Source organism: Perna viridis, chromosome 15 (genome assembly GCF_037379345.1).
Source record: "Perna viridis isolate PV_CMFRI_1.1 ecotype Kerala chromosome 15, ASM3737934v1, whole genome shotgun sequence".
Lineage (NCBI taxonomy): Eukaryota > Metazoa > Mollusca > Bivalvia > Mytilida > Mytilidae > Perna > Perna viridis.
The window spans coordinates 6211466-6232705 of NC_142459.1; the positions used below are offsets into that span (position 1 = coordinate 6211466).

The window sequence follows — 21240 nt, forward strand, 5'->3', positions numbered from 1 at the left end:
TACGCTATATTTTATGTTACAGTTGTCCTTCCATATTCAGATCTGTACTTTTGAGAAAATCTTCCACTAAAATCAACCAAATCGAACAAAATCAAGAGCGATAACTCTTGCAAAAGTGCTAATTAAGAGATAAAATTCATATCGATTGTAAATGAAATTAATTTGTCTATACGCAGATCTCACAGACCCGCTAATTGTATTGTAATACTATCACGCAATAAGTCCCAGATCAGCACAAACTACCAATGTTTTGGAATTCTTATCATTTAATCATTTAATATTTTATAAACTGCATCTATGATCTTACAGCAGCTATACACTCTTTACTGACAATTCTCAGTGTCTTGGATGATTATAAATTAATTCCTGTGTTTTTGTGTTTAAGCATTCCAATTCTCAACGGAAGCCGAACACAAGTTCCGACAATCTATGAATTTTTTTGATTTTGTACAAATGAACTTCACAATTAATGGAATAAAAGATCTGAATCCGGACTTCAATGATTTTGTTATAAGCTGTATCTATGAAGGTCGGCCATGCAACGATAGGTAAGTGTCATTACGTAAGTGTTTTTATATACATGTTATATACAGATTATATACATACCCGTGCAGGTCCGGGTGTTAAAAGAATAGGCCTGCAGCAGCGCTAAGCTTGTCGTATAAGGCGACTAAATAGTGCTCAGAACCTTAGCCGGGGGCTAGGGCGCTCTGCCCACAGAGCAACTGGGATGTGTGCCCCAGGTGGTTGAATGGGGTACCCCTGGCGTGTTACATGCTGGGGTTGTCAGGCTATAATACGGAAAACCTGACCGCAAACCATAGTGATGGACCATGTTGGGAAAGATGCCACGTTCCTCGCACGTTAAAGAACCCTACTGTGGTATTCTCCCGGAGAAGGAACCATAGAGCTCCGCCACAGGAGGCTAAATTGCCCGACCCTACCCACCTCTCCCTATTTCCAGTGGCATTCAAGATATGTCGACCCCACTGTCCTTGTGGCCCATCCCTTTTTCATTTCATCATCATTTCGTGTTCATTTTATCATCAATTTCATGTTCATCGTCTGAATATAGGTGAAATATTGCTGCTCGGACGTTAAACCCCAACAAACAAACAAACACACGTTAAAGAACCCTACTGTGGTATTCGCTCGGAGGGCTCCGCTTCAGTAGACTAAATTGCCCGACCCTACCCACTCTCCTCATTTCCAGTGGCAATCAAAATTTGTTGATCCCATTATCCTTGTGTCCATCCCATTTTCCATTTCATCATCATTTCATGTTCATTTTATCATCCATTTCATGTTCATCGCCTGAATATAGCTAAAAAAAAGGCGTTAAACCCTAACAGTCAATCAACAGTGCTCAGAACCCTGTCCGGGAGCTAGGACGCTCTACCCACAGACCAAGTGGGTTGTGTGCTCCCCAGGTGGTGGAATGGGGTAACACTGGCATGTTCCATGCAGGGGTCGTCAGGCCATAATACGGAAAACTTCTCCCTATTTGCAGTGGCAATCAGAATTTGTCGATCCCATTATCCTTGTGTTCCATCCCATTTTTCATTTCATCATCTATTTCATGTTCATCGCCTGAACATGAAATGATGATGAAATGAAAAATGGGATGGGACACAAGGATGATAGGATCGACATTCAAATTGTAATTAAACAGATATCAATCATATATATATTATAAAATTCGATATGCTGTACACGTGTTTGAAGGGGCAAAATGTGTTTGGTCTCGGAAAAGGACGTAAATGTCTAAAGGCTAAAATACATTTCAAACACGATATGACCTAGATTCTATATACGAAGTTCAAATACGTGCTTTCCACAGCATTACTTATCCTACAATTTTGAATGAAACTGTTCCCACAAAAAACAAACCATCGCTTCGAAGTGTCTGCGATCGTGAGCATGACCTAGCTCATCGTTATTTCGTTTTTTTTTTTTCAGAATATCTGAAGTACTATGGCTCGTCTTTGTATGTATTTTTATTATTTGTATTTATATTTTTTAAGGTTCTTTGTTCCGGTTTTTGACCATTACTACGGACAGTGCTATAGATTTCCATCAAAACCTATAATTAGCAGACGATCTGGACCTTTATTTGGTATGCAACATGTCAATGAAGTATAGCTTATAATCTAACGGTTGATTCATGATAGAAAAAATATCCAAGAATTTTTATAGTATTTTGAATTAAAAAAATACTGTACTGAATATTAGATATCAAAATCTGTATTAATTGAGGGATCGACCCGAGATTCCTTCATCACCTAAAGGTCACCGGCTTGTGGGGTGATATAGATTGATGGATGATACGGCATGTGATACAGATTTTGACATGTCATGTTCATAATATTATGTATTATAAGTATACTTTAAGTATGGTTTGTGGAAGGGTGTGATATAGGGTATGCGATATAGGTCTAAATGTTTAATATAAGGTTTGTTTGTTTGTTTGTTGGGGTTTAACGTCCGAGCAGCAATATTTCAGCTATATTCAGACAATGAACATGAAATGGATGATAAAATGAACATGAAATGATAAAAAAAGGATGGGTCACAAGGACAACAGCGTTGACAAATTTTGATTGCCACTACAAAAAAGGGGGGATGGGTAAGGTCGGGCAATTTAGCCTCCTGTGGCGGAGCGCAAAGGTTCCTACTCCTATCGAAGACCACAGCAGGGTTCTTTAACGTGCGAGGAACGTGGCATCTTTCCCAACACGGTGCACCACTATGGTTTGCGGTCAGGTTTTCCGTATTATAGCCTGACAACCCCAGCATGCAACATGCCAGGGGTACCCCATTCCACCACCTGGGGCACACATCCCAGTTGCTCTGTGGGCAGAGCGCCTAACCCCCGGCTAGGTTTCTGAGCACTATTTAGTCGCCTTTTACGACAAGCTTAGCGCTGTTGCAGGCCTATTCTATTAAACACCCGGACCTGCACGGGGCGGACATATTCTTAGACGTGTGAAATACGAATGTATATACAACTGAACTCTCAAAGGCGGATTGGGGCAGGTGTTCCGGCCCACTTAAGTTGGAATAATTCAGTTGATTATACAGGAAGTGACTGAGCAAAAACAGAACCAACCTGATCTGAGGCCAGTCATGGGGCCCCTCTTTTGAGAATGTCTGGATCTGCCTATGACTCCTGTCAATTGTATCCATGAAAAACCACATATATATAGTGATTTCATGTTACAAAAATGACAACATAAATCATCAAGTATTGAAGTAATTGATTCAGTCTAATGTATAATTTTTGGCTGCTGTGTTTTGCACACGAAAATAGTGACGGAGGGGGTACGGGGTTTTGTTTGTTTGTTTGTTGGGGTTTAACGTCCGAGCAGCAATATTTCAGCTATATTCAGACTATGAACATGAAACTGATGATAAAATGAACAAGAAATGATGATGAAATGAAAAAGGGATGGGACACAAGGACAATGGGGTTAAGAAGGATATAAAGGGGGTCCGGGGACTGGAACACCTGTCTGTTTGAAAATTGTGTCAATGAAATATTATGATGCATAATTCGAATTAAATGTCAGTGATAATATTTGAAAATTGGAGTACAATAGTCTAGACTCCCATCAATCTCCACCCTCAACTGTTTTGATATACATGATCAAAGGCTTTATCTTAAATTCTGGATTCACCGCCTTGTAATAGAGCTTAACTGTTTCACGCGAGAGATATGTTAATGTCGGACATTCTTTGCAAGTTCCAATTGCATAGTACTGTATTAATTAGATAAATCGATTATAATGTATTTGTAAACGAGAACGTAGATACACGCTGTTTGTTAAGAATAAAATATTGGTGAATCAGGAATTTCCGAAACAGGAGGACTCGCTGAAAAGCCATATCGGGACCACACGAATATTTTCGGTGCTATTAATAGCACTTGGGGCACGGGTGGTTCTCGAAAACAAATATGTCCGACTCAGGTAATAGTATGGGTCGACTTTTTATTGCATGGTGGTAATAAGTATTCATTTTCAATGAAACTGGCAAAACAACGATTTTTATTCAAATTAACAAATCAAAGAGGAACAAATGGAAATAATTATTCTTTAAGGTACCGGTAATTCGTACGATTATACTAGAGCTGTTTTTCTTCGAATAAAATGATAAAGGATAATTAAGACTTCAAGTTAATTTAAATAATTTAAGAGAGCTTTAAATCCCATTCAATTTGGAATCTTATCAACTTTCTTATAATCTTTCGTTATTAGCGTAACTATAAGGTTTTTATTCAATTTTCTCGTCTTCAGTTCATTTGGGCATCACTAATAAGAGTACTTGAATTCCTATTATGAACTATATATGCAAGTATATCGCTAGTATACCACATGCATGATTCATTCAGTATCTGGCCACGTGCAGGTCCGGGTGTTATAAGAATAAGCCTGCAGCAGCGCTAAGCTTGTCGTAAAAGGCGTAACACTAAAACTAGGGAGAGGTGCGTAGGGTCGGGTAATTTAGCCTAGTGCCCCGTGCAGGTCCGGGTGTTAAACGAATAGGCCTGAAGCAGCGCTAAGCTTGTCGTAAAAGGCGACTAAATAGTGCTCAGAAACCTAGCCGGGGGCTAGGCGCTCTGCCCACAGAGCAACTGGGATGTGTGTCCCAGGTGGTGGAATGGGGTACCCCTGGCGTGTTACATGCTGGGGTTGTCAGGCTATAATACGGAAAACCTGACCGCAAACCATAGTGGTGCACCGTGTTGGGAAAAATGCCACGTTCCTCGCACGTTAAAGAACCCTGCTGTGGTATTCGATAGGAGTAGGAACCTTTGCGCTCCGCCACAGGAGGCTAAATTGCCCGACCTTACCCATCCCTCCCTTTTGCTAGTGGCAATCAAAATGTGTCGACCCTATTATCCTTGTGTCCCATCCTTTTTTTTCATTTCATGTTCATTTAATCATCCGTTTCATCTTCATTGTCTGAATATAGCTGAAATATTGCTGCTCGGACGTTAAACCCCAACAAACAAACAAACAAACAATTTAGCCTAGTTCCCCGTTCAGGTCCGGGTGTTATCAGAATAGGCCTGCAGTAGCGCTAAACTTGTCGTAAAAGGCGACTGAATAGTGCTCAGAACCCTAGTCGAGGGCTAGGGCGCTTTGCACACAGAGCAACTGGGATGTGTGCCCCAGGTGGTTGAATGAGGTACCCCTGGCGTGTTACATGCTGGAGTTATCAGGCTATAATACGGAAAACCTGACCGCAAACCATAGTGGTGCACCGTGTTGGGAAAGATGTCACGTTCCTCGCAGGACGTTAAAAAACCTACTGTGGTATTCTCCCGGAGTAGGAACCATAGGGATCCGCCACAGGAGGCTGAATTGCCCGACCCTACCCACCTCTCCCTATTTCCAGTGGCAATCAAAATTTGTCTACCCCATTGTCCTTGTGTCCCATTCCTTTTTCATTTCATCATTTCATGTTCATTTTATCATCCATTTCATGTTCGTCGTCTGAATATAGGTGAAATATTGCTGCTCGGACGTTAAACCCCAACAAACAAACAATTTAGCCTAGTGGCGGAGCCCTATGGTTCCTACTCCGGGAAGATACCACAGTAGGATTTTTTAAGGTGCGAGTAATGTGACATCTTTCCCAACACAGTGCACCACTATGGTTTTCCGTATTATAGCCTGACAACCCCAGCATGTAACACACCAGGAGTACCCAATTCCACCACCTGAGGCACACAACCCAGTTGTTCTTTGGGCAGAGCGCCCTAACCCCCGGCTAAGGTTGTGAGCACTATTTAATCGCCTTTTACGACAACCTCAGCGCTGCTGCAGGTCTATTCTTCTAACACCTATATCTGCACGGGTCTAGTGTAATAAGTTACAATATTGCATTCGATTTACTTTTGAAACATATTAATATTAAGTCTGTGTTGACATGTGGTAAATTAGCACCAGCGACACAACAATTTATTATACAGGTACATATAGCGAATCCCTTCTAATTAAATAGAGGTAGATAACAATACTATGTAAAAAAAGACATCTTTCACCTCTTATGCTCCAGTGTTACTGGCTTCTCAATTACTTGAATTAGAATAAAATCGATCTCAGTGTTTCAACGAAACTGCAATTTTAACAAAGAGTAGGTTGCACAATATAAATAACCCGCTTACATGTACACCCAGATGACTATGATGACTGTATTTTGCTGTTTACAAGATTAAACACACACAACTGAAACGGGTATGTTTTTTCAGCGTGTAAACTGTGAGTCTTAAAATTTTGCTACAAGTTGTCTGCCTTTTACTAGATAAAATGTGAGTTTGGTAAAGTCAGACGTCAAACAAATAACCGCGGAAGCGTATAAGCTAATCTGTTTGTTTTTGTGTGTATGTTATTACGCTAAGTTTTAAATACGCATCGCGTAATACTTTAAATATATCTAAACAAAAGCTATGCCAAGCACACTGTTTTCGGTGCAAACAATAGTGTCGACTTACTATGTTTTGGCTGTAACACTGTCACAGCAGGGTCGATTGGTAAATCTTTTAAAGGACGTTAAACCATAGTCAGTCAATTGTCAAACGTTTGCAGATTGTTTTATAAATATAAAGTGATGGGTATGTCCGTCCGTCTACACTTCTTTTCCTTCGTTACTCTGGGGGGGGGGGGTTGAAGAAAACTATTATTTTTAAACTATCATAGCATTTTAAAGTAATAGGTGTATTGTGATTTCACCGAATATGATCTCTGACACATGCCGGGCCGGATTGAAAGGTATCATACATATCGTTTAAATAGCGTAAATAATTTATTTTTGGATCTTGATTTTTCGTATATAATTCAGTAGTGTTATGATGAACGTCATATACAGGTATCTAGTCGATTGTTCTCGTCTGGTCCCGAATGCACTCATGACTCTTGAGTAGTGTTTAAACGCACCGATTCAGATTAGTTTTTTAAAAATACATTAAGAGGCGCAGCCGAATGTTTTTTAAGGAGCTTCGGGATCATCTTTTCGCTTACTCACTACCCTATACAAGAAAGCGCCCTACAACATAGTAAAAAAACTCAAATAATGCGGAAATACTGACTTGTCCTATTTAATAAAAGCATTTATATTTTGCGAGTACATTCTGCTTTGAATAATGAAACACAACGCCACACTCCATTGAATCCCTTTTTAATTAACAAAACAAAAACAAAAACACCACAACACTGTACTGTCAATACTTTTTTACTCTCTATGGACATCCAAGGCTGGGACAATGGCGTGTTAATCAATGGATTATTGGCACGTGCCTGATAGACATTATCAAACGCTACCCGACGAGTTGAAGACGTATTTGAATCATCTTTCGTTCATCTGTCCTTCCGTTTATCGGAATAATTTCACAGCACTTATGTCTGTTATCAATGGATGTCACGTTCTAATTTCTGTGTATTTAGATTGGACACATTTGTTTTCTAGTTTTAACTTTAAAGATGGAAAAAATGGTTAAGAACTTCATTTGAACGAGATTTTCTGTAAATGCAATATTCTCAGGCTACCCAGCGTTTTATACTTTATTGTACATGTACCTAAACAGAACGTAAGGAATTAGATTAAAAAGAGACAATATGTCTAGGCATTTTTAGTGTTTTCTTTTATTTTTTTATATAGAAAGGTGCGTTGATAAATATAATATCATATATAGTGTCAGATTTATTAACTATGTTTATTAAAGTCGTTGATACGTCTGTTTATAATTACATTTATACCGGCTATTCCCGATAAACGCAAGTGCAACCCCACGGCGTGCTCAACACTAGTGATTAATACAGGTACTGCCTTCCGTTCTGAAAACGAACATCTAAATAACACATTTTTTCTAACATTATAATATACGACAAAGATGATTCTCACATAGTATTTTCATCTTCAAATTTATACCCTTTGCATTTTTCTTAGAAACGAAAAAAACAAACAGATGAAGGGAACTAATGGACCAATATTTATATATACTAGTAGTCAAGGACTTGTATAGTAGACTATAATATAACCTGGATATAATACAATATATTATATTATTATATAATCGGAATATGTTACACCTATTAATTTCGAAGAGTTTTGGTTACAAATCGTTACAGACTATTACCGGTTTAATAAAATTGTTAAAATCTGTCCCGATTTGTAACAAGCTACGCACAACAAACAGTGCACAACATATAAAAATAATATTGTCATCACCTTTCATGACCTTTGACGAAGCAACAGTTCAAAATAGAGTACTTTAAAATTGCAATTACCTACCTCTTACAGTTAAGGACAGTACATAATAGGCGTATGAAATATTGTCGCCGACTATCATAAACTGCAACAATTCGGTACAGTTCATTATAGTCGAAGTAAAATAGTCAACAGTCCTACACAGGAATTTACAATACAGGTAAAGACTATCTTTTTCTGTCTTTGACTGTTTAAGTGATAGACAGTTCATAATAGTCGAAGGGTAATGTTATATACTGCCATGACCTGTACCAAATAATAATAGTATTTTATAGTTCTTGCACAGTAATTTGACAGGAATTAGCAGTTCAAGACAGTGGGAAAATCACTGTCCCAGGAAAAGACAGTACTTATTTTTGTTGATAGTGTTAAGGCCTTGTATGTAAAGCCAGTGTACATTTCATGAATAAAATGTTTCCAGTATCCGTAATCAAAAGAAAGAAAGGTTTGACAATTAACGAAGTAAAAACTACGTTCTAATTCTGCATGATCCGCCAAGACTTAAATTTTAGTTAATTTAAGGAATGTTTCAATATTTAAGAAATCTTTTTGCAGTAGTTTATACTTATAAACTAAGCAGCGTCATGTAATGAATTTTAATTTAAAAAAAACAGATATTATATATAACCTGTTAAAAATTTACACAAAATCCTTATAATTTAATTTCTAATGGAAGACAGTTAAAATTTTAATGAAAACGTTATTTTTTGGGGGTTATTTGAATCGTGGAGTGCGGACCAGTTGATGTTAATGGCGTTGCAGTTCCAAACCAGGTTATACAAAATAACCTGGTTTGATCAAAGAGAACCAGCAAATCAGACAGCTTGTTACAAATTAGATCAAATGATTTTTAAATGAAAAAGGAACACCAACGTTCAAAGTAAACATAAAAAAATAAAGACAGAAACTGTATTACACGGACCATTAATTTCAGCACTCCAGTTAGTAGTTAATGTGAATGAAAGCGATTACGTTCCTTCCATTATACAAGACACTGGCATCAGGATTTCGATCCACAAACCTGGTACAAAACCATTTCTGCAAAACAGTGGCTTCTCTGTTTCCCCTGGTGTGCAAACTGATATATCCATTGTCCAGGTAATATTACAAATGATTTCACAGATTTTGAAATGTATGTAATTGTTGAGCTTAGTTAGTTTGATTGCTTCTTAAATATGAAAATCAATATCAAGCTGATGCTCGAATAAAAACATGTTATGTACTCATTCACTGGCTGTAACATTTTGTAAGATATCCTCTGATTGGTCCCCAGATGTGAAACCTATGTCACTCACTTCTATCTGCTTCAAAAAATTCTATTCATCCACATGGAATTAAACATCATATTGTAAATCAAAGAAAATAAAAACAAAACCAAAAAAATGAGGAAAATTCAGTATCAAAATAATATGAAAATCTTCATCAGAATAATTGCACTTGATTAAATACAACACTACACAATCTATCATAATTTTCAGAAATCAATAGAAAGACTTCAAGAACGGACAAAATGTGATGGCAGTAATCAATTCAACAGTAGATTGGTAGTATTTTTGTATTTGTAGCTTGCTAACAATTTAAGGTTGTATAAGTACACCCCCCTTGCAAAAGTGGCAGGTTTACAGTAATAATTGTTTTCAATACATTTTATGTGGTGAAACTTTCTATTATCTGTTACTCCACTTGAACTACGAAAGTTTATGAAACTTTCAGCGTATTAATTACATGTACATACTGAATATGTGCACATTCTTTTTCAAATTTTGATATGATTTTGTCTTTCTTGTTTTTGGAAAGGGGAGTCCTAGCAAAACATGGCCTTTTATGAATAAATGGTTTTCATCTTTTATCAAAAACTCCTTCGCCACAGAATGGAATTCAAAGTAACATACACATATTCCCATTGTGTAACTATAAACATTTTGATCCAAATTCATTTGAAGATCAAAATGTGCGTGCTTCTACAGTAGCTCAGATCAACAGAAAGGGTATCAATTTAGTAAGCGTTGCTCATATCTTTACCAGTTTCTATATAAGAATCAAGCAGGCAAGAATTTACTTGTTTTTAATTGAGAAAGCGTAATAACAGGACAAATGATTTGAAAGAGTGAATAACCAAAATATTATCACGAGTGCCGAAGAACGCCTAGATTTAACGATTGTGCGGAACTTGTTAAATCCTCGTGCGGTCTTGGCACGATTGATCATATTTTGTTTATTTACGATAACAAATTGTCGCATTTATTATATAGATTTTCTTCATGATGTATATATATTTTCAACATGAATTGTCAATTCTGTGATTGCCGGATTGATAACAAAGTTGTGACGTTTTGCCGGGAGAAAGTCCGAGAGTGAAATAACCGAATTTATTTCACAGTGTGAATTATCGAAATTTATTACACTGGGAACATTCGATCACTGCTTTCTATATAATAATGACGGAATAGCTGTAGTTATATATAAATGATAGAAAAATATAGAAGTATACCTCAACTGAATTTCATATGATTAAATTTTCCTAATTACTCAAAAGATCTTAAACTTATCGCTACATAATTTCTTTATGGATCACTTGTAGAGTACACCCAAAAAATTTGTTCGGTGATTTTGGATAGAAATGTTGTTTAAAATGGGCAAGGAGATTTGTAACTAATCACTTATCTTTACACATCAATTACTTTTTTACTCATCAAAATCATTTATAAAACTTTCTAGAGAATTTGCTCGAAAGGTATAAGATAAGCAATGCCAATGAGTCGATAACCATTCTATGTATGACGAATACACTATACAAGATCTGTCTTTTTTAATAAGGATTTGTACTTTCGAACTATTGATGAAAATACGGACAAAATATATCCTCGGTAATTCTTATTATGAATGGCAAATAATCTAACATGTTTTAAATTTTAAATTAACCAAATGGTATGGACTGTAATGTATAAGACATGATCATTTTTAGGACCGGACGATAACACGTACACCAGAAAAAATGATTTATTTATGTGAACTCATGATTTCAAGTATGGAAGATTTTTTTTCCTTTAGATATTTGTATTTACAAATATATACAATTTCAATCCGATCCTAAAGGTATATTAATATTTGTTTCATTTAATTCAAAAAAATGTTTTTGGTGGTACTAATGAACTGTTACTTTGTTCTCTTTTTTTAGGAATGCTTTGATAAATGTAGACTTCGAAATGTGATCCGTGATTGCGATTGTTCGATATATTTGTTCGAAGACCACAATACAAGTATTCATCCAAGGACCTGCTATAATTTTAAACGTGAGACCTATATTAGTATTGTTTCCTTATTATTCCTTGTGACTTGATACATCAAAGATGGCATTTTGTTTGTACGAGTTAATCTTTGACTTTTTTATTTCAATAATGGAAAATGACATAAGCTTTTAGATATTCAGCATTTTTATTGTATGTATAACCCATTGTAGCCATTTGTTTTCTGTTACATTGTTGGCCTCGATACTTATTTCAATTTCAGGATGCTGTACATTCTGTACGGTCGGTCCTCGCCACGTCTTTTCAAAGACATTAAAACTTGTAGTCCCTGCTTTTGTTCGTCAGTAACACGATAAAAGGCGATTAGTAGACCACTGGTTTGCTCGAAATCACAATTATTTGTCCCATTTTGGTGACATACCAGCCTAACGGCTGTTGTTTTTATGCGCTTGCACAAAAACAAAAATGCTTAGCGTGTTAGACTAGTATATATGAGACTCTGTTCAATTTGTAATACATTCTTGTCCAGAATGAGTAATCAAGGTCTTAAAAATCTGAGCAAAATTATAAGAATAAACATATAAATCAAGAATTAAACTAGAGAGGAAAAATAGACGCTCAAGCTTAAAAAAACGAACATAAAAGAAACACAAGTAAACTAGCAACCCATACACCTATAAAAGCTGAGAGCATGGACAAGGTGCACCAGTAAGGTAAGCGTCTTCCTCTTTCTATAAACATTCGCCGAATTGCTCATAAAATGTAACGTTTGAAAACACATGAAGTATCATCCACAAACCTTAATCTAGCAATGATTTACTTATTTATTTCTTACTTAAAATATCTAATTAAAATCATTTTAGAACTAGCTTGTATGGAACATGTTCAACAAAACTTATCTGGTTGTAAATGTTTGAGTCCGTGTAGGTAAGTTGATAAAATTGTTTTGCGTTGCAACATTTAAGTACCAGTCCCTAGGCATTTCAGACACATTGCAGAATCAATCATCTGCAAAAGTTCAAACTTTGAACAAAACGTATTGTTCTTGTTTTAGTTTAATTAATTCAAAAGTGACTGAAGCGGAATCTGAATACAAAAAAAACTATCTTTACCCTAAAATATAGCATATGTAGACCAACAAAAAACATCGTTTGTCCTGCTTCACTTTGTATCACCTTTACAAAAGGCAGTGTACCAACTAACACAATTTTCCGTAGTTGTCCGTCACAAATTTTGTTGTTGTTTTTTTTTTGACAGCCAAACAAAGTATGAAAAAACAATCACGACTTCTCGATGGCCCGCTAAAAGCTTTGACGTGGTTTTAACCACTATATTTGAAAACCGCGGATGGAACTATTCCGACTATAAGTAAGTATATTCTTTTGTATTGGGAATTAGAAGAATTATATCATTTGCAAAAAAACAGTAAACAATGTTTTGAGATTACAGAAATGTCATGTAAACCTCCTCTCACAAAGTATGAAGTATCTCTACCAAGAACTATATATTTGTATCTAGGTGTACCATTTTTTTTGGAAAAACAACGATGTGTAATGTTTTTTAGTCGGGATTTTAACTGAGTATAGGGAATAGAAGTATACAGTGTTGAAAAATCATGGGTGTTAATGGTATTATATTCAGATAATAGTCTTGAACTGATTGTCTTCAAAATATCTTTCGAATTTTTCAGTATCCACATTGAATTAATACCACTACGGGAGTAACAAGTGTTAAGGTAGGACTGCAGACCCTCTTTGACAGTTGTGAGTATTGAAGTTAAAAGTTTTGAAAGAAGTCTGGTGGTACATTTTGAAGATCCAGCTATGAAACGTTGTTTGTATGGATTCTTGTGAAGTTAAGGAATCCAGTACATAGACGGTAAATCACAATCATCGTCCTTGGTAAAGAGACCAAAGGAGGATAGCACAGATTTATGGTTTTCCACAATCTCTTCTTTGGAGAAAGTGGTAGCAGTATAGGTCTTATCACTTCTATTATTTTCTATGTCTACCTCCGATAATAAACATTGGATATAAAACGTTTTGCAGACAAAAACACTGTTGTTTTGGGCTTTGTCTGCTGGTACGACAACATATTTGTTATGTATAGTAGACAATGTTTTTGCTACATCGGAGTCTTTGAAAACTGATGTAGCCTTGGCACTCATTGACCTACTTAAAACTTTCATTCGTTTCAAAATTAAAGACCTCACGGCCTTTAACCACTCTGACAGAGAATCAATGTCTTGTTCTCGTTTTATCCATTTTCTTGCATAGTCCTCGACGGCACCCATAAGAACTTTAAAGTTATAATTCCAATTTATGAAGCGTGGTTCACGGTACTTGGGACCTTTAGAAAGGATATTACGCAGAGGATCGTTTTCGATAATGGTTAAATCTCCCGTAACGACGTGACCAGAAGGACCATATTTGAATGGAGAGGTTTTGCAAGAACAGTCAGGTAGTTTAGCCTTGAAGTCCTCAATCTCGAGTTTCTGCAATAGCCTTTTATAATTGAAAATTTTGGATGGAATGGGTGAAGTATAGGAATATGAAATAATTTGTATGGATTTGTCTTTGAAATAGGGAGAATTTTGTTTGTAGCGTTTTCGTGATGGAGAATGTTAGCCAAATTAATTGCATCTATACCTTTGTTGACAAACGGTAGTGGAAGAATATTCATAAGTCTTTTTTTAATCTTATTCCGAGTACATTAAAGCGATTTATTCACTTAATGAAAGATGCGACTTAATATTTTTACAAGCCTTTAAAATAAATAGCAGTGGAGCTATCTTCCGGGTCGTTTTTCGTGTTTATTTCGGCCCCGTTTTAATTCATTGTGTAAATTGAAATATTTGTTAAAAGATATAATATTTGCGTATCGTGATCGAGTTTCAGTCCCGTTGAATGCATACCCCGCCTCTAAAACGTATACAAAGCCAATAAATTGGCATTGTTGTAGTATATGCCCAACTGTTACACAGCAGAAACTAACCGCGCATCAACTGATAAAATATTCCCAACTTTTATAAATGCTTTAAGGCAGGAAACGCGATGTATATAGAATGTTACTTATTGAATTTGATCCATTCGATGACATTCCTTCAAACAAAATTAGGCATCACAAAAGTTGTTACAGGACTCTTACAAGTTAACGAAACCATACATTATTTGTTGTCATTGTCTGTTTTTCATGTCTGGACTTTGTCCCTGGATTAAATTCTTTTGATTTCTGCTAGAATTTGTGTTCCTTTGATTACTCTTCAATCTCAATCGAGTTTTTCAGTATTATTTAAAGTGTAAAAAAACTCACTCGAAGAAAAACTACTTTTTGGGTACATGTCCAAACCAATTGACTATATCTTATACCTTACACAATTGGTCGTCTTGCATTTTATGCAAAAAGATCGTAAATTCCATCGTATCTGTTCGTTTTGCAAAAAAAGCTCTTGCTGAAAAATACAAATATTGCTTTATGCATACAGACAATACGCGCCTTTTAGACTTCAACTCATTTTTTTATAAATATTTCGGGGACAACATAGTTGTTGATGTGAATCATGGTCAAGGAAAATCAAACTTTGTATCAAGTAGTTTTTATTTCTTTTATTTCACAACTGTCTGAAAAACTGCGTAAACTTCAGAAAAAGAAACCAAAATACTGTATTTGGAAGCTTCAGTTCAGACACTTTGCTTTCTTTATCGACAGGGTTTATTTCATGACTTTTTGATGATAAATCTTACAGCAATGTCGAAAACGGAATATTTATTTGAATTCCCTTTGAATATATAAGGAAAAGTTAAGGTTTGTCCGACTGCATTGTGTCATTGCTTACAAAGGCTCTTGTCACACTTTGTATTGGCATCTCTTTGCCCCTTGCAGGTCCGGGTGTTAAAAGAATAGGCCTGCAGCAGCGCTAAGCTTGTCGTATAAGGCGACTAAAAAGTGCTCAGAAACCTAGCCGGGGGTTAGGCGCTCTGCCCACAGAGCAACTGGGATGTATCCCAGGTGGTGGAATGGGGTACCCCTGGCGTGTTGCATGCTGGGGTTGTCAGGCTATAATACGGAAAACCTGACCGCAAACCATAGTGGTGCACCGTGTTGGGAAAGATGCCACGTTCCTCGCACGTTAAAGAACCCTGCTGTGGTATTCGATAGGAGTAGGAACCTTTGCGCTCCGCCACTGGAGGCTAAATTGCCCGACCTTACCCCATCCCCCTTTTCCAGTGGCAATCAAAATTTGTCGACCCTATTATCCTTGTGACCCATCCTTTTTTTTTCATTTCATGTTCATTTTATCATCCATTTCATGTTCATTGTCGGAATATAGCTGAAATATTGCTGCACGGACGTTAAACCCCAACAAGCAAACAAATCTTTGCAAATGCACTATATCGAAGGTCATAATTTCTAATTGCGCATTTATACTGTCATAGAATCCTTGATTCATATCACGAGGTTTGATTTTACATTGTAGCTGACAACATTTGCATGTTTGCACTTGATATAATCCCACTGATTTCTGCCAATACGTTGTCAAAGTTGACATGAATGCTGAAACAGTAGATCGAAAGGATTCTTTTTACTCAATAGTTAGTGCCAAATTTCATGTTTGTGAGGAGGTAAGCTGCAATAAAAATGAAATACTTGGCAACGCAATCAGAGAATCACCGGTTGTCGAATAAAAGCCCAGCCAATAGAAAAAGTTTCATCGCTTTATATTGGTGCAACTAAAGCATAGAACTGATATTGTTCAGAACAACTATGTTTTTTCTAAGCTATTTCCTTTCCATGCCGAAACCTCTCATTACTTGGTACTTCTTTACAAATTTACCACGGACTATTGTTGAGCTGACATGTAAAATACCTACAACTGACAGACAGCAAATTCTTCTGTGTACTGTGTTCAACAAGCAGAAATACAATATTAGTGTTGTGCTGATATATGTGAGCAGGCATATCGAACATTTTCTGTGCATTCTTAAGCATCTGTTTCAGTTACACATTCTGCAGTTTGACGGCTTTTATACTCTGCCGTGTTTTAATTCATCATTCGGGAAAAAATTGTGAAATGGGAGTCTTTGACTTCTGTTGGAAGATACAGATTTATATGCAGTCACTCCTGCGTACGATATGCTTTCAGGAAAACAATCCAACGGTGCCGTACGAAATTTCACACTCCTTTGTAAGACTGGGTTTGCTCTTTTTGTATTATGTAATAAGAATGTCTTGGAATAGCTTACAGTGTTTTGACAGTTTTGGTGTTTTTACACTTGACAGTTTTATGAGCCGTTCTCTTACATTGGGCAATAATCAAACCTAAAATCATCAAAAGGCAATAAAAGCAACCTCGGGTAAAAAATGAAGAAATTTTAAGAATAGGCATTAATAATTAGCCTCTAATTTCTTGAAGAATTAAAAGTTTTGCTAATTAATTGTGAAGGGTGAAAAAGATATATGGCTTTCATTTGCATTCATTATTCTCATTGTTGCCTTACTTTTCTGTCTCTAATAAAATACAGGCCCCTAATGGACCCCTGTTGCCTCACATGACATGCTTCATTCTGCCTACGGACGTTACCAGTGGCACTCGACCTTTTATTTCTTGCGATTAAGATATTTGTAGTTGTATGCTTGTCTAACTAAAAGGGGAAAAATTTAAAGAAATTTAGCAAGCACGTTCACTATACCCAACGCGCAAACATTTACACACTTAAGTATATTCAATCTTTTACATGTATGTAACCAAATAAAATATTGCCCATTGACCGATGTATGTGAAAAAGGTCTAAGATATTGATACTAATCATTCCTTAAGTTTGAAGAAAATCAGTAAAAAAAAACGGAGAAGTTACCTAGGCCACAAGACGTTATGACGGACGGACGGATGCACGGACACAGGTACGGACGAACGGACAGATACTTGAACGGACCAATACATGAAACTTTTCGTTGGATATAATATTAATAAGTGTCTTCGATTGTAATACTTATAAGTTGAAAACTTTTTCCCGCGTTTTTGCGATTTAAAAGACAGCATTTTGGCCAATAGAGGAGCGAATCAACCACAATCTTAGGTTTACAAAAAATAAAACATAAATATGTTCTTGTGACAAAAACATAAGTTTTTTTATGTTTTTAAAGGGAAGAAAAAAATGCCGTCGTTTAATATGGAAACGCCCAAAACCTTTGGGTTTTTTTTACAAAATAATGCGTTTTTTTCCTTAATTCTAAAGAAATGCTAGAAGGTAAATTTAAAAATGAATAAAGCTAAGATTAACATTGATTAAAACACAATTTTGGTATAATTTTAAAATATGGTTTATTTTTAAACGACGTTTTTTATTTAAATGTTATATGATTTTTAAAACACTCATTTTTTGCTGTTTTACAGTTTTAAAAAAATTGTGACCAATTCCCATTTTTACGACCAAGTCATTCTAAAATTACAATCAAAGACCTTTCCAAAGATATATTATATAGCCTTGTGTTAGGTAGGTGCATTAAAAACCTCAAAATCCCTTGTTCGGCACTCGCCTATAATTTTAAAAGGCCATTATATATGACATAAATATTTTCAAACAATAACTCTTTTCTATATCAATTCCAATAAAATTAGGATACGTATAAATAATTATGTTAAAATTTCACCTGTTTTGTTATTTGCAAACCTGTCATTGGGTAAGCGCAGTTTATCATGTATAATTGTTACCTTGAAGAATTTTCTATTGAAGGGATAGTCTACTTGCCGTTAATATTTTCCTTTCATCATTGTCGGATGAACTGACAGTAGAAGAGCCTGCTATTACGGTAAATAAATTTGTAAGATTTCAGTAACAATCATCAAGTTCTATTAAAAATGAAAACAAAATGACATGAATTAGGAAGTAAATTCATGACAAACAACAAAAACAAAAACAAACATGACTTAATATAATTAATTAAAATAATTTTCAAAAACTACAGACTTCGGACAGCACTACAGACTTCGGACAGCACTACAGACTTCGGACAGCACTACAGACTTCGGACAGCACTACAGAATTCGACTATTTACCTGGTGCAACGGCTGTGTAAGAGTCTTCTGCCCATCTAGAAACATCTGCCCATTTACTAATATGACTTTAAACTGGTTTAAAAGTTATGCATTCGTAGGACTTGTTTTACAAGGAATGATTGTAAGGAATAAGGAATGTCCTATTAAGTTGGCAATTTGAAACAATTCTATAATTCTTTTAAAATATTATCTTAAGAGTTTGCTGTGCAATAATAATAAAAAAAAACAAAATCATTTTTTTTGTTATGATAAAATGTTATTAAACAATAAAAAAGCTTACAGTTCGGTGTTTTCAAAATTATACAGCGAACTTGATTTTAGAAGAATGACTAAAAACAATAATCCATCGAATACTTCTATAACAGAGGTCACGTTTTAAATAGTGACCTCTATTATAAGGGTATTCGATTAACTATTGTTTTCGTTAAATTTGATAGCTCATTTAAAACGTCATTATGTATTTTTACAGAAAAAAAAAATAACTATTAAACATACAAACTATTTTACCAACTACCTATTTTGTCTAAATTGCATATAAACGTATATACTTTCAGGTAGAAAATTTGTTGTCAAACATTGGAGGAACACTTGGACTGTGGATTGGAATGTCTATAATTAGCGTCGGGGAAATCCTTGAACTTGCATGGGTTCTTTGTCATGCAACCTTGTCAAACAAACGTATCAAAAGAACTGATTCATTATGAGAAAGATATATTAACAACTAAATAAAATCAGATATTTGCAAAAATATAAAAATGTAAATATAGAAATAAAAAAAAAAGAAAAAAAAAGATTTTTTTCTAGAATTTGTCGAACCATTCACTCACAAAATAAGCTTTTGGACCTTTATCTGTTACCAAAGATTATTGTACTGTTTCAAAAATGAGACTTGCCTAAATTCGCATAAAAACAAATTACCAACATTTAAGAGCAGATATTTAAATGTGTTAGTCGAGGCCGCAATGGATTGTTGCATATCTGATACCAAGTGAAGATTTATTGTTAGATCTTAAGGAATAAGACCTAGGGTAAGGGACACAGCTCTTATAAATCATTAGAACGTTTTTTTTCCAGCGTTTTCCATCAATTTCATGTAAGATTCAAAGTATTTTAGACTTATTTCATTTTCTTTCAAATGAAAGCTTGATTGGCTTTGGTGAAATGGAATATGATACAAACATACTACTGATTTCAGGAGTTTTGTCCCTTACCCTAGCTCAATCTCCTTAATTTAAATTAGATTGATTTTTGTGTATATGATTGGGAAGTAACAAAAATAACTACAATGTACCAATTTTTTAAAATAAAATTTTCATAACATTTGTATATCTTCACTTGTTATTCCTGGATTATGTTCTTATTGTATATCGTTCAGATTCTGGTTCTCGAAATTTCCAATTCAATTTCAGTACACAATTATTGGATATAAATTGATGTGAAACTGATTACTGTAAAGTTATATATATATAGAAATATATCTGTTAAAAAATTACTTATTACTTATTTTCCGAATTTATCCTACAATCAACGTCTTTAAATACAAATACAGTGTCGAATACACCTTACCTGTATTAAGATTTAGAGCACATGCTCATTGAATCGCATAAATATTCAAGGCACATCAATGATTATCCAAAATTAAATATTGTAAAGCAAAGCATTGCATATTGCTTCATTCACAAAAAGCTGCTTTCACCAATATCCTAGCAATGATATTTATACTGCAAGTAGGCTTTTCTTTAAACAAATAATGTGGAATAAACCATTGTATTTGTATGATATTATCTCCTTTGTAATCCTTTCTTTTCTATCAAAACCAAAAAGAATGACTAATAAGTAAGTATTAAACAGGTAAATTACATAGAATTCTTTTTCCTTTCATATATTTCAGTCTTTTCTTAACCCTACCGGTGCACCTGGTCCATGCTCCCAGTTTTAGTAGAGTCCGAGTTACTCATTTGCTTTTGTTAATTTGTATGTATGATTTTAGTTACTTTATGTTCTTTGTTGTGTATATCTGTTTTCCACGTCTGGTCTTTGTCCTTAGATTACATTCTTTTGCTTATCGCTGTAACCTTGGTTCCCTTGATTACTCTTTCTTAACAATGAAATGCAGTTGAAGGATGCAAATTAAAAAGATTATAACACTGTCAAAAAATATAAAAAATTAACTGTTTCAAACGACCTACAAATAAAATTGATAGTTGTCTGTACATGTATATGACAATTGTGATTTTTTAGTGTCCGTGTTGTTCGATTCTTTTTTTATTTGTACGTGTTCAATTCGTTATTAACGTTCTTTAGTGTGTCCGGTTTGTTTACTTCCATATTTTAGATCCTGGTTCTCCTGATTTCTAGTTCAATTAATTCAGAAGTATATGTCAATCCTTTGTTACAATTAGAGCCCCTTATAATTTAGGGTCAATATAGTTGTGTTCGTGTTTTTCTCTTTTGCCATTAGTCCGATAGCATTCAGTGGTCTACTACATGTATCCATGTATAATTATATTTGTGTGTAGGGTTTGCTTTGCCTTTTCTCAAGCGTCCGGTATATATTTTACATTTAAAACTACATATCCTGCGCATTACAAATACCGCATGCCATGTATGTGCCCATACAATTCGAATAGATATCGTGTTTTTTCTTGAGTTTTCAAAGTCTAA

At 35.2% G+C, this 21240-nt stretch overlaps 1 protein-coding gene across 1 annotated transcript; it reads left to right on the forward strand.

The window, feature by feature from the left end:
* Positions 1-390: 390 nt before the first annotated feature.
* On the forward strand, positions 391-19781 carry LOC148596712 (epithelial sodium channel subunit alpha-like). The gene is made up of 9 exons (XM_088563595.1): positions 391-548; positions 2025-2116; positions 9206-9369; positions 9750-9815; positions 11450-11564; positions 12383-12446; positions 12777-12887; positions 18254-18329; positions 19131-19781. The coding sequence occupies exons 1-9, from the start codon at positions 430-432 to the stop codon at positions 19278-19280; spliced, it is 957 nt and encodes a 318-aa protein (XP_088419721.1). The 5' UTR covers positions 391-429; the 3' UTR covers positions 19281-19781.
* The last annotated feature ends 1459 nt before the right edge of the window (positions 19782-21240 follow it).